General features: G+C 39.7%; 2 protein-coding genes across 2 annotated transcripts in view; both read left to right on the top strand.

Moving 5' to 3' along the window:
• The first annotated feature begins 922 nt into the window (after nt 1-922).
• Nucleotides 923-10,508, top strand: LOC109985298 (prenylcysteine oxidase-like). Its single transcript, XM_029277681.2, has 7 exons — nt 923-1,336; nt 2,110-2,316; nt 3,075-3,249; nt 4,204-4,415; nt 4,754-4,894; nt 4,995-5,415; nt 6,099-10,508. Exons 1-7 carry the CDS (start codon nt 1,228-1,230, stop codon nt 6,346-6,348), a joined length of 1,515 nt encoding a protein of 504 aa, XP_029133514.2. The 5' UTR covers nt 923-1,227; the 3' UTR covers nt 6,349-10,508.
• Nucleotides 10,509-13,445: 2,937 nt separating this feature from the next.
• crebrf (creb3 regulatory factor) overlaps nt 13,446-14,342 on the top strand; it is a 28,188-nt gene continuing 27,291 nt past the window's right edge. The window contains exon 1 of the mRNA XM_020635519.3: nt 13,446-13,572. Coding sequence (XP_020491175.2) covers nt 13,554-13,572 — 19 coding nt within the window. The 5' untranslated portion in view covers nt 13,446-13,553. The remainder of the gene's footprint in view (nt 13,573-14,342) is intronic.

The raw sequence follows: 14,342 nt of genomic DNA on the forward strand, positions 1-14,342 counted from the left end.
CTACACCAACATTTTCCATCACTTAACTAACTAATTTAAATATATTTAGTAATATAAAATAGAATAATTATCTACAAAATCCTGACATCTTTTTGACTAATGCTATGAATAATGTGTGGACATGCATACAAACATGCTTATTTGTTCCTCACGATTTCTGCGCTGTTTCAGTAAAACTAGGAATCATGGCTGTACATTATTTATGCAAACTTGTGCTGCTCAAGTGCTCCTCGGATGATGCCTTAGATTTTCCGTTATCGTTGTAGTAATGGATTTCAGTGTGAATGGGGTAGACCATGCGAAAACGATGTGATTGTTTCGTTGCTCTCTGATAAAACGTTGCAAGCTATTTTCGAAATTAGATATATTGAATAGAAGAGATGTTTATTGCCATTTGCACAGGTACAGGACAGTACAGGTGCATTGGAATTCTTGTGCGTTTCTCCCACAGACTGTAAATATTAGTTTCTCCCTGAGTCAGCTTCTACAAAAAAAGTGAAAATTATATATAAAATAGAAAAGCATTGTGGTCAAGAAAAAAAGAGAGTACAAATAAAAGTAAAAATAAGTAAGTTGTAACAGCTAAGTGATTTAAAATAAACTGTACTGAAGTTATACATTGTATTAAAGCAAATATATAATACAAAAAAAAAAATATATATATATATATAAATAAACCCTAAAAAAAAAATTTCCTCCGATTGTTAAAGGGCTTCACAACAAAAATAATATTTTGTAATCTAGGGCACTAGGAGAACGGCAATTTACTAGTGAAGACCAAACACCGTATTACGCACATAAGAAAAAAAGTGACATGCGACCCCCCCCCCAAAAAAAAAAAAAAAAAAACCGGTTCATAATGCCACTGGCCGCCAGTGACGGCTGTGATTGGTCGAAACGATCCATTGTCTCGGATCACGTGATGTTGCCGGACGTTGCTCGGTCATTGGTTGAATTGAACCCTGATTGAACCTTACAGTCTATGGATTGAACCGCATATTCATGACGCTGTCTAGCCATCTTTTGTGCAGTAGTATCCCGTGGCCTTTTTTTCACGGCAACATTATCAACATACAGCGACAGAGGGAACCGACATGTATGCATTTTGAAGGAACATTCAGTCCTTTGAAGTTTTATGAAGGACAAAGACAGGCGCTAACAACCCTGATGTGTTAGGTTAACTTCTCTCCTCTCCTCCTGGTTATCTCTGCTCCGTCCGGTGCTGCTATGGACGGCTCTCTGCTACCCCTGCTCACCGTCGTGCTGTCGGCCTGGGCTGCTGTCGGAGATCCGACCGGACCAGTACATGTGGACGGAGCTCCACCTTCCAAAATAGGTAAAGGTAGCATTACGTTAACGCGTCTAAACCAGTGTATTTAGCAAAGTTAGCCTGCATTCATATGATTTAAAGTGACTAATTAGACATAAGAGTAATCATTATGTGAGCAAAGTCCTGTGTCTTGATCAACACACTGTTAATTAACACACTCCTGTGTATCATTAGACATACATTCCCACGGGCTAGGTTATTATACTGTACATCTCCAGAGTAATATTTTGTCAGCTAAATATTCTGCTATTTACATTTCCCTGTTTGCACCGTCCGTTCATCTACATTTACTACATTTATTTTTACCAGCTAAAGGGCAGATAAAATCCTTAAGTAGCTAGATGTCAGTACTAATAAGTTCAAAAACATAAAAAATGATAGATTCAATTTTTATGATATAGTTGTAGGAACTGTTCAAAGCCTACTAAACACATTTGAAATGTGCAGGCCTCAAGTCTCTGATCTGGGAAGATGAAGTAAAGTAGGATTAGTAATTGTTGGATAACTGAGTTGAAGAGGTAGGTGTTGATAAATCAACTAATTTCATCACATATTTCAGACCAACAAAATATAATCAAAAAGAACAAGAGGTTAACAAATCCCAGTCTACTGGCTGTACAGTCAGTCTGAAAGTGGAATCTCCTGATGTCTTGTGGCTACATAAAATGAACACCTCCATATGATTGATTGTCATTGGTTTCTTAACATATCTCACTTCCAAACAACGTGTTTATTTCCCACTTTCTGTCTGTTATTGGCTGTGATCTTCTGTGCTCCAGCGGTGGTTGGGGCGGGAATAGGAGGCAGTGCCACGACACATTTCCTGCGGCAGCACTTTGGCCCTGAGGTCCAGGTGGACGTGTTTGAGAAGGGGGAGGTTGGAGGCCGTCTTGCAACTGTAACGGTCAATCACAATGACTATGAGTCGGGGGGCTCCATCATCCATTCCCTCAACCTTCACATGCAGGACTTTGTCAAACAGCTAGGTTGGCTTATGCACACACACACACACACACACACACACACACACACACACACACACACACACACACACACACACACACACACACACACACATCACTACAATAAAGCTAAGGCTAATCAGACAGTGAAGCTACCTGACTGTGCAGAATTAATTTAGTCACTGTATGTCCCTTATTTCTTAACTTTACAAGAAATGAAGCATCATGTCTTATTAGATTGTAAAATCTGAGTTAAAAAAAGAGCTTAGCTTCAATTTTATTTTATTTACAACAGACAAGACCTTGCCTCTATATAGAACCTGCAACATGTATTAGGGTTACACACCAGAAATGAATCAATCACTTGGAACAGCAATGATAAAAAAAAAAAAATCTGTATCTTGATGGATCTATAAAGCTTGGTGGTTACGAGTTTAATAACATTGTGACTTTTTTAGCTGGGGGCTGTTTGTGGATACACACATGAGCTCACCCTGAAAATGGTGCAAGTGTTAAGGCACCAATTGATGTCTGTATCTTCTGTGTATATTCCTGCTGAAGTAATGACAACAATGCAGTTTACATCTTAACCTCCTGAAGAAAGATGTTTATTTTACAAAGTTGGTCAAGTTGAAAATGTTCTTCCCAGTATTCATTTGATTTCCACAGTGAAAGTAGAACATTTTGATGACTGCTGGAGACAAATCTATTCAACACACCCAACATACTTTATCCCTCTCAATGTGTATATTTGTATGTCTGCTCTGTGTCTTCCTCTCAAGGCTTGAAGTACCGTCGCAGTGTGGCAGGTAAGACGGCAGTGTTTAACGGCGAGGAGGTGATTCTGGAGGAGACAGACTGGTACCTGTTAGACCTCTTCCGGCTTTGGTGGCGCTATGGCATCAGCTTCATACGCCTGCAGATGTGGGTGGAGGAAATTATGGAGAAATTCATGAGGTGAGTCGGGGAAATGTACAACCAGATTGCTGTTTAGTCTAATTGTCTAACGTTTGACAGGATGTAGCTTAATTTATTTCACCAGTGCATCACACCTTCATTGTGGATGTTCCAGTGGTCTCATGAGGATCAGGGGAGTCTCCAAGTTGTTTTGACTGGTGTGGCCCATTTAGGACAGTGACCTATGCAAGGGTTTCATGAAGGAATGTACACACACACACACACTCTGATCTGGAAGGCAATTTTTGAACATTTTCATTTCCTTTAATCATAGCTACCTAATCTACTGACATTAAGAGATCATACAGTTGTTACATTCCTGTGTGAAGATTTGTTTTTAACCAAACAAGTCCTCAACCTTTCTAGATTAACACCTCCTCTCAGCTTTTGAAATCAGTCAGTAAAGCCTTTATGGGGCTTTTCGTTTTGCAACTGCCGAGCCTGATGCCGAATTCTCTGCAAAACCTCGACTCAATGTGGGACTTAACAAGCATGAGGGAGTTCATGATACATTGAGACCACCCTGATAACATCTGCTCATAATGTTTATGTGCAGCTGTCGAAAAAATACCTCTCTTTAACCCCCATCAACAAAACAAAAGATCAACAAAATTAATGTCATTCACCTGTTTGTCCTGTTTCAGCTATAAGGTGTTACGTGACCTCACATTTGATAAATGTAGACACTTTACCCCTCTATTATTACATTTCCTCAACCTTTATTTCCTCCATCATAAAGTCATTAATCTCTGGCTCGCTTTTGTTCTTCCTCTCTTTATCAACAACGATAAGCCTGTATGTCTCTGTCTGCCCCTGTTAATGTGTCATGAAAGACATAAAGGGATATAGATAGAAATTAGGAAAAAAGTGCATTTATAAATGTGTCTACTAATTAATCCCAAGTGACAGTCAAATATAAGTGATCAGTATTTGTTTTGTTTTTGTATAATGTAGGATCTATAAGTACCAGGCTCATGGATATGCGTTCAGCACGGTGGAGGAGTTGCTGGACTCTCTCGGAGGGAGCGGTTTCATAAACATGACTCAGAGGCCGCTCTCTGATTCCCTGCTGGAGCTGGGTGTGTCGCAGCGCTTCATCGATGAGGTCATCGCGCCTGTCATGAGGGTCAACTATGGTCAGAACGTCAGCATCCCGGCCTTTGTAGGTGAGTGTGTAGAAACCAGCAGTAGAAGGAGGAGAGGAGGTAGTGAGGAGATGATAAGTTTAGAAGAAACGATAGAAAAAGGGAGAAGTGGGAGAATGTGGTGCTAAAATCAGGGCCAGCTAGGAGCTGAACATGGAGAGAGGAAATGAAGAGAGGATATGAGGAAGGGAGAACCGGGAGGGAGGGGGGGGGGGGCAATAATAGAAGAGAGCAAAGTAAGGTGAGAAGCACAGAAAAGTGTGTGGGAAGCTGATAATTGGTTTATAGCACTTGGAACTGTCTACTGAGAGTGACCTAATGTGTTCATGTGTGTGTGTGTGTGTGTGTGTGTGTGACAGGCGCTGTGTCTTTAGCTGGTGCCCAGAACAACCTGTGGGCGGTGGAAGGAGGCAACAAGCTGGTGTGTTCAGGCCTCCTGAAGATGGCCAACGCTAACCTGCTGCAAGCACAAGTCACCTCTATCTCCCCGCTCTACTCAGGTACTTCACTTGATGCTGGCTGAATGACCATGTTCCCTTTTGCATGTTTTTTTTGTCATGTCGTCTGTTGATGACGTGTTTTGTGGATTTTTTTCTACAGAGTTTTCTACAGAGTTGCCTCAGTACGAGCTGAACTTCAGCACAGCAGCAGGGACCAGTTCAGAGCTGTATGACATTGTGGTGTTGGCGACACCGCTCCAGGCCAGTGTCAGGTCAGGAGTCCTCTTCCAAGGTTTCAACCCTCCCTTTGACGAACTCCCTGGAAACTATCACGGCACCGTAGCAACTATTGTCCATGGTTACCTCAACACCTCCTTCTTTGGTTTCCCGGACCCCCGCCTGTTCCCTTTCGCCAGCATTTTGACAACTGAGACGCCTGATCTGTTTTTCAACAGCGTGGCCAGCGTTTGTCCCGTCAACATCTCGACAGGCTTCAGACGTAAACAGCCGCAAGAGGCCGGAGTCTATAAAGTTTTTTCACCTCAACCTCTGGAGAAGAGTCAGCTCAAAGCACTGTTCAGGTCAGCAGCTTCCTCACTGTCAAAGTTCTCATGCTGCTCAGACTAACAAATGTTTTCATGCTATCTGTTACTCTCAAAATGCTAACTTGCTGATGTAAGGATTGACATTTTTTAATGTTAAAAATGTTACATTAACCAACATAACCAGCTAAGTATGTAAGTATGCCAACATGGGCTTATTAGCACAAAACACAAAGAGGCTGATGAGAATGTTCATGGTTTTGCAGGTAATTAGTCATCAAACATTGGATAAAGTTGTGACCATATTGTTGCTAGGGTTACACCATCACCAGAATCCACAGTTCATTCTGGAGGGAACATGAATGTTTGCACAGGTCTTCTTGGCATCCATAAAATATTTGTCAAGACATTTCACTAGAAAAAAAAAACTTAAATATCATGGCGGTGATGGAGGAAATGTCAGGGGATCACTGAAGTCAGTGGGTTCATCATCTGGTTTTGCTGCATTCATCACTGAAATAGATCCAATAGTTGTGTAGACATTTCTGTTTAGATCAAAATGTTGGACCAACTGAAAGAACAACATAACCATTGAATCAATGTTGCTAATGTACTGTGCTGACATTTACTCAACTAACTACCAATCTTTGATTGATTTCAAAACATCGTACAGAGAAAATTGTACATGCACAGTAACATTTTCCCTCCTGTTTGGATCTCAGGTCCTACTACTCAGTGCAGGTGACAGAATGGCAGGCCTACCCTTGTTACGGCAGCAGCGAGGGCCTGCCGCCCGTGGAGCTCCACCCAAATCTCTACTACCTCAGCGGCATCGAGTTAGCCGGCAGCGCCATGGAGATGAGCGCTGTGGCGGCCAAGAACATTGCTCTGCTGGCCTATCATCGCTGGAACAGACAGACAGACATGGTGGACCAGAAAGATCTGATGCACAGGATCAAAACTGAACTATGACCTGGTCAGCTTACAGCTGAAACCTAGAAGTGTACATGCTGTGAAGCAGAAAAGAAGGGGTCAGGGTAATTGTAGCTCTTTTAGTGTCACAAAGCTGTGAACTGCACAAAAAGTTAGCTCTTAGCTCTGCAATTTGATCAGTAAAATATTTGTAATAGGATACTACAATGTGACCGGTTTGGTTTGGGGCTTTTTTGTGCCTTTAATTAGAGATAGGAGAGTGGATAGAGTCAGAAATCGGGGAGAGAGAGAGAGAGGGGACTGATATGCGGGACTACAGACTACGTACAGTGGGTACGGAAAGTATTCAGACCCCTTTACATTTTTCACTCTTTGTTTCATTGCAGCCATTTGCTAAAATCCAAAAAGTTCATTTTATTTCTCATTAATGTACACTCAGCACCCCATATTGACAGAAAAAAAACAGAAATGTAGAAATTTTTGCAAATCTATTAAAAAAGAAAAACTGAAATATCACATGGTCGTAAGTATTCAGACCCTTTGCTCAGTATTGAGTAGAAGCACCCTTTTGAGCTAGTACAGCTATGAGTCTTCTTGGGAATGATGCAACAAGTTTTTCACACCTGGATTTGGGGATCCTCTGCCATTCTTCCTTGCAGATCCTCTCCAGGTCTGTCAGGTTGGATGATGAACGTTGGTGGACAGCCATTTTCAGGTCTCTCCAGAGATGCTCAATTGGGTTTAGGTCAGGGCTCTGGCTGGGCCAGTCAAGAATGGTCACAGAGTTGTTCCGAAGCCACTCCTTTGTTATTTTAGCTGTGTGCTTAGGGTCATTGTCTCGTTGGAAGGTGAACCTTCAGCCCAGTCTGAGGTCCTGAGCACTCTGGAAGAGGTTTTCTTCCAGGATATCTCTGTACTTAGCCGCATTCATCTTTCCTTCAATTGCAACCAGTCGTCCTGTCCCTGCAGCTGAAAAACACCCCCATAGCATGATGCTGCCACCACCATGTTTCACTGTTGGGATTGTATTGGGCAGGTGATGAGCAGTGCCTGGTTTTCTCCACACATACCGCTTAGAATGAAAGCCAAAAAGTTCAATCTTGGTCTCATCAGACCAGAGAATCTTCGTTCTCATAGTCTGGGAGTCCTTCATGTGTTTTTTGGCAAACTCTATGCAGGCTTTCATATGTCTTGCACTGAGGAGAGGCTTCCATCGGGCCACTCTGCCATAAAGCCCCGACTGGTGGAGGGCTGCAGTGATAGTTGACTTTGTGGAACTTTCTCCCATCTCCCTACTGCATCTCTGTGAGCTCAGCCACAGTGATCTTTGGGTTCTTCTTTACCTCTCTCACCAAGGCTCTTCTCCCACAATTGCTCAGTTTGGCTGGACGGCCAGGTCTAGGAAGAGTTCTGGTCGTCCCAAACTTCTTCCATTTAAGGATTATGGAGGCCACTGTGCTCTTAGGAACCGTGAGTGCTGCAGAAATTCTTTTGTAACCTTGGCCAGATCTGTGCCTTGCCACAATTCTGTCTCTGAGCTCCTTGGGCAGTTCCTTCGACCTCATGATTCTCATTTGCTCTGACATGCGCTGTGAGCTGTAAGGTCTTATATAGACAGGTGTGTGCCTTTCCTAATCAAGTCCAATCAGTTTAATTAAACACAGCTGGACTCCAATGAAGGAGCAGAACCATCTCAAGGAGGATCAGAAGAAATGGACAGCATGTGAGTTAAATATGAGTGTCACAGCAAAGGGTCTGAATACTTATGACCATGTGATATTTCAGTTTTTCTTTTTTAATAAATTTGCAAAAATTTCTACATTTCTGTTTTTTTTCTGTCAATATGGGGTGCTGAGTGTACATTAATGAGAAATAAAATGAACTTTTTTGATTTTAGCAAATGGCTGCAATGAAACAAAGAGTGAAAAATGTAAAGGGCTCTGAATACTTTCCGTACCCACTGTACATGAGGCGTGCTAAAAACCTCTACGTTACTTTTTATTATAATTTATTACTATAAACAGCATCTTGAACAGTGGATTGATTGTCAATATATTATATCGTGACCCTTCTTTTCTTTGAATAAACTTCATACATTTTAATGGGGCGTCCGATAGCCTAGTGGTTATGTCGCGCGGCCCACGTACGGAGCCTAAAGTCCTCGCCTCAGCCCTGGAAGTCAGCTCTTTGCTGCATGTCAACACCCACTCTGTCCTCCCAATGTTTCCTGTCTCTCTTCAGCTGTCCTGTCCAATTAAGGTAGAAACAGCCCAAAAATATAAATTCAAAAAACATACATTTTCAACAGAAGAGTTGCATTAATTCTTAAACTCATTTGAAGTCTAGTTGTTAAAGGCATATGAAGGCAAGTTTCTGATTTCACTGACTGCTTCCTCTATATGTCAGCGTTTTGCAGTCTTGGATTGGGATTGATTGCTTTGGTTAATAAGCGATTTCATCCACAATTCAAGCTGCAGTCAGCTTTTCTGGGCTAATGCCGTTTAACAGAGTTGCTTGTAAACTTCAAAAACACTTCATGCCAGCATGAATTAAAGCATTAAAAAGCTGTTGTAACATTAGTCCAGTTACTGTTTTAACTTAAACAACAGCAGCACTATTAGCTGTTTACTTCCTCTAACTGTTTGAACTGCAACACTTTGTTCATTCAGAAAATAATTCTGATGTGACTCATGGACATGGACACTGGTGCCATGCTCTGTTGCCCCTTTCATCAGACTGTTTCATTATCTCCCCTTCCTGCTGCTTTTGTTGCGTAATCCAGCGGAAAGATTTTTTTTTTTTTTCTGGGGAATGCAGCCAACAAGCTTTCACACTGGACCAAATACAAGCAGAGGGCTGATCTGTGGCGCGATGAAGACGACACTTTCTTTTTTTGAACCATGTAAATATAACACATTTTTAATAAACTACTATGGTTTTTGAAAAATACATGAAGATGGAGCTGACCCTTTAGTGTTAGAAATGTACACCAAAAAGAAGGTGGTATGTTGAAGCATTTAAAAAAAAAAGAAAATTGAATGTTTAATATTCTCATATGAATTCAGATCTGCCTTGTTTAAATCATATTTATTAACAAAATTCTAAAAACAGTGGATTTGGGCTAAAGTAGTTTTTGGACTCAAAAAAACAAAAAACTTGTCAAGTGAATGTGCTGTGACTTCAGTTATCCTCAATTAATGGATATTGATATTGTGTCGTAATGAGGAAACAACCTTACCCTTTAAACTGAGGAATTTGTTTGAAGAAGTCATGATGGTGTCAGAATTAAAGCCTTGACACAATAAAAGTATTTATCTGAAATAAAAGAAACATAGTTGCTAAGGTTTTCAAGACTACTGGAAGAAGTATTTTGACACTTGGGTTAAAATACTTCTTCCAACAAAAGAAAATCAACGACAATGCAGGTTTCAAAGTTAAGGTACCTACTCGTTACCTCCATGACTCATATTTACATAAATAATATTATTGGATTCATATTACTGATGCATCTTTCTGTTATGCCAGGTAAAGGAGGATTTAATCGCTGTGTATACTGTGAGGTACTCAAGGACAGTTTTCAGTTGTCTTTCTGCCAGCTATCGTAAAATAAATCTTTGGGGATGAGATGTCGTTAATGTGGGGAAAGAAGAAAACAAGTTCTGAAATGCAAAATTTGTGTTTTTTATTTTTATTTTCTGATTTTCTATTTTTTATTTTGTGAAACCACTGGATTTAACCTTTCACAATGTGTGGGACTTTACATTAAATCTTGTTTTGAATGTATTTTACAAATTGAGTACAACAGTGCTTAATGTAGAAGGAGTAAAAAGTACAATATTTCTCTCTTGACCTGTAAGGTTGCACTTTAATCCGTTGTTGATCAGGTGCCTGAGTTTTTCACAGATTTTTGCTCAAAGTAAATAAATCCAATAATTTCCAAAATGTGCATGTTTATGTTGACTTTAGGAACAGACAAAGTGGGAAAAACTGAGCTAACATAATCCTGTGATATCAATTATTAAATGACAATGATTAATAAGACAGATGTGGCTGATGACACGTATGCAGTGTCACTCTTGTGTCTTTCTTTTCTATCAAGATCAGCACGTTTCATATTCCATCTGCATCCAAACATTTTTAAGTGTTTACAACGTATACTGTTCATGATTCTGGCTGTTTATAAAAAGAAAAGCACTGGACTGTTTGCTATGATTTTTTTGTTGATTAACTCTGGATTTACAAGTTTGATTTCATCTTTATTCATTTACTTGTTAAAAAACTACCATGAGCCCTGAACAAAATTAATTTTCTTACTTGATTTAATTCTGCTGTGTTCAGTCTTTTTAGGTTTCATTTTCCTTGACTGAAAGGTTAAGGAAAACGGAAGTTACGAGGTAATGAGTGCAAGATTGATACCAATCAGCTCCTTCATGCTTTAAGATCCTAAACCTGGCTGTCAGCCAAAGATATTCACACTAATGGTTTTTTTAGTTTGCAGTGTTTTTCTTCACAGTCTTTAGATAGATAGATAGTTCGACACATAGGTGCTTTATTTTCATTGTATTTAGGAACACAACGAAACTTTGTTGGCAGCAATCCTGTACAGCAGCATCTTAGTCATCCCCTGAAGTCAAGAAGCACCCAAATAAAAAAACATCATCTCAGCAGATGAGATGATGCTATGAAATATTTTCTGTATTTTCCTGGGAAATTTAATAATAGGTCCTGTGTGTGCTCCTTTTCAGCTTCCAACCAGCTCAAACACAACCACAATGCTGCTAATAGAATAAGAGGGAAATTGGCTAACAAAGTGACCCAAGACATATGACTCAATCTGGTGTAACAAGAGTTGCTTGTTCTACTGTCTCTTTAATCCTGACACTACTGTATATGCTGAACTCACCTGCAAATGGACAAAAACTTCAGAAGACTACCCGGTTTCTTTTCTCTGAGCTGTTGATACAATGTATTATTTTCTTTATTCTTCCAGCACAAGGCATGATGACATACTGTACAATGCTGAGGTAGTACACTTTCTTTTCAAGCTGTATTGTGATATACTCAGAGGTCACTCTATGGGTAAAATAATTCTAATCAAACATTCAGACAGCCGTACATATTTGACAGAGAGTTTGTTATGAACCATGAGGGGGTTTCTGGTCTTTATCCAGGGACTGAAATCACCATAAATTAAGCAACTATTAGTTTCTATCAAATCAATATCAATTTCTTCACAACACTTTGTTACTTCTTCACTACATGATGACTTCCAATAATTTATGTTTTCTATTTACAGATGTAAGCACATTTGTGTATAACTTGAACAAGGTTATGTCTCAAAACGGGTTGTTATTTTTATTTAATAATAATTCAGACATTCATGCATCTTGTACGCCAGTTCAGGTGCCATTTTTGTGGCAATGATTATTCATTTGAAAGTTTCTTGGATCAGTTTTGCTTTTATTGGATAGAATATCTGAATAAAGTCAGGAAATGTTGGCAGGAGAGAATAGCAGGATGACGTGCAGTGAAGGCCTAAAAATGTGACTGGAACTCACAACCTTTGCACCTGGGGCCCAAAACTCTTACGACTGAGTGAAACAGGAGCCCCCAAAGTTCTGCATTTTGATTCATGAATTAAACATTGTGGGTGAGTTGGGGCCCTTTGCAGGATAACTGTATTGTTTTTTCTGCAGAAATCATCTTCAGATGTTTCCATAAACGTTCCAAGACAATGAAGAAAAAACCTGTTTCACACACACACACAATAACACAGCTGCTTTGGGGATTCAGTGAATTCAGTGGAAGTTTCATTTCACTGAAAGTCTTCACTTTCACTCGTTCATCAAAACTCACAACTGACGCATGCACACACACACACACACACTACACTATATCTCATTCCTGTTGTCTGAGTTATGATTATCTGATATCTGAGATAGATTCTTAACGGTTCTCCTCCTGTGCCTTGTGATGTTAATTTGTTCACTGGCTCTGGTGATCTGTTTGGCCTGAAACAAGTCTGCTTTCTGACCCTGTGCTAGCATTTGAGTATTTCTTCTTAGTAATAATGAAACAGAAAGAGTTATACGTGTGTATCACTTTCTTTGAGTTACCTAAAAGCTTTAACTCTGACCACATCTATTTTCTCATACAATTCATTTTCCTTTATGTATTCGTTATCTTTCTTTGATCCTGTTCTAGCACTAGATAATAACCATTTTCATTTAGAAATAGTTTCTCTTTCCAGTGAACAGGGTGTGGGCTGCCCGGCACAGCTCCTTACAAACCCTCTTGAGATTGCTTTTGGACTGAGCTCAATCAAGAGTTTTAGTTTGTTGGTTTTTGGTTGAAGCTCATTGCAGCAGGAAAAGGATGAAGCTATTAACATATGAATAAGATGCAAAAAATAAGAAGTATTCCTGTATAAAACTGGAAACAATAAAAATAGAAACTGTACAGGAGCAACACAACTTAGAAATACAATAGAAAATGAGATGAGGTGTGATGAGCAATCAGTCAGATTAACAGTGCTTGTTTCTGTGTTAATGTAAAAATAAAGATAATTAATTTAGTATACAGTGTCTGTAATTATTTCCTCCTGATGTGTCATAACGACATATTAGAAACGTGTTCCTATAGGGTAGAAAAATTAAAACTGAACAATTAAATCAAATTAAAGGAACACAGGAAGTTAATTTAATTTAATAAATATTAATTATTGAGCTGTGGAAAAGGGGTAGGATTAAATAAGTTTTATACTTCTTCCTACTCCTTTTTTATTTTTTTGTGAAATAATTTGAACATTGTTTTTTTTGTTTATTGTATTTTGATATTTGATATGTCTGAAATAAATTTAATCAATCAAATTTAAGACGTTCTGGTCTTTATATGAACTATAGTAATGTGCCTCTAGACGATCGGGTGTTTCCATTTATGTGTTTATTTCACAGATTTGCCTCACACTTTCTTATGTAATATTTCATGATATTGAGAAAAATGAAATGTTGAACAAGTGTTCTCGTGGTTTTCACCCTTTCACCTAGTCTCTCTCTCTCTTCTCCTATTGGCCCAAGGGTGCACCACGTGGTCGGGCAGTCACGCGCTTTCAAGGAACCCGTCAGGAAGAAGAAAAACAAAACAAACCCGAGAGAGCTGTAACAGCGTGTGGACTCCATTGGAAAAAAGGGGGCTTTATTATCTACGATAGGAGAACAAACACAAGGTCCTACATTGAGATACGTATGCGCGGGCGTCCTAAAAGTGAGTAAGACCGTCATGTGTGTGTTTTGGGTTAACTTTGCTGAGCAGTGTCTCTGTGTAGTCTAACACCGCGGCGGAGGATTAGCTTCAAAGCTAACTGTGAGGTCTGTTGTGTATCGAGCTTCAGCTGGGATGAGGAAGGGGGCGGACGGACGGAGGCCATACTGACAGTGAGCTGCGGGCGAAGAGGAAGGAATTAAAAGCCACTATTTGGGACTAAAAACAACCTTTAAGTTGTTGTTTGTTGTGTTATGCGGTTAATGGAGATCTTGCAGGAAGTGTTCCCGCACTGTAATGTGGCTGACCAGCGCAATACAGAAATACATTTCGGTGGTATTCAAATGGCACTCAGCTGCAAAACATGTCCAATATAGCTAATTTTACGACATGTGTCCCTAATACAATCACATGCTCAGTCTCGTCAGGAGAAAAGTTTTCATGTGTTATGGTGGTAAACACTGTCATTATGTAAGAGGATTTGTTTGCATGCCACTTTAAAACTACCCATTTTTTTATATTATAGTTTTTTATTATTATTATTATTTTTTTTACATATTATTGCATCGTTTTTGTCGTGGGATAAGGCCGGGCTTTGCCTGTGAAAGGGCCAACATTTTGACTTTTTTCCTTGCCAGACCTCTCTGTAGGTACACGCCCCCCAATACCAAACACATCCACTGCTGCTGAGAAAAAAAAAGCTCGACATAGCTAGAAATTTCCATGAACCAGACTTACGTTTCACCGAAAAGATATCATTCGCGACGATTTCG

This window comes from Labrus bergylta, chromosome 14 (genome assembly GCF_963930695.1).
Source record: "Labrus bergylta chromosome 14, fLabBer1.1, whole genome shotgun sequence".
Taxonomy (NCBI): domain Eukaryota; kingdom Metazoa; phylum Chordata; class Actinopteri; order Labriformes; family Labridae; genus Labrus; species Labrus bergylta.

What these genes read in the sequence shown, in the direction of transcription:
- LOC109985298 (XM_029277681.2), top strand. Translation starts at nt 1,228, where the DNA reads ATGGACGGCTCTCTGCTACCCCTGCTCACCGTCGTGCTGTCGGCCTGG. An exon ending in AGCTCCACCTTCCAAAATAG is followed by an intron (nt 1,337 to 2,109) that starts GTAAAGGTAGCA and finishes TCTGTGCTCCAG; the next exon opens with CGGTGGTTGGGGCGGGAATA. An exon ending in ATTATGGAGAAATTCATGAG is followed by an intron (nt 3,250 to 4,203) that starts GTGAGTCGGGGA and finishes TGTATAATGTAG; the next exon opens with GATCTATAAGTACCAGGCTC.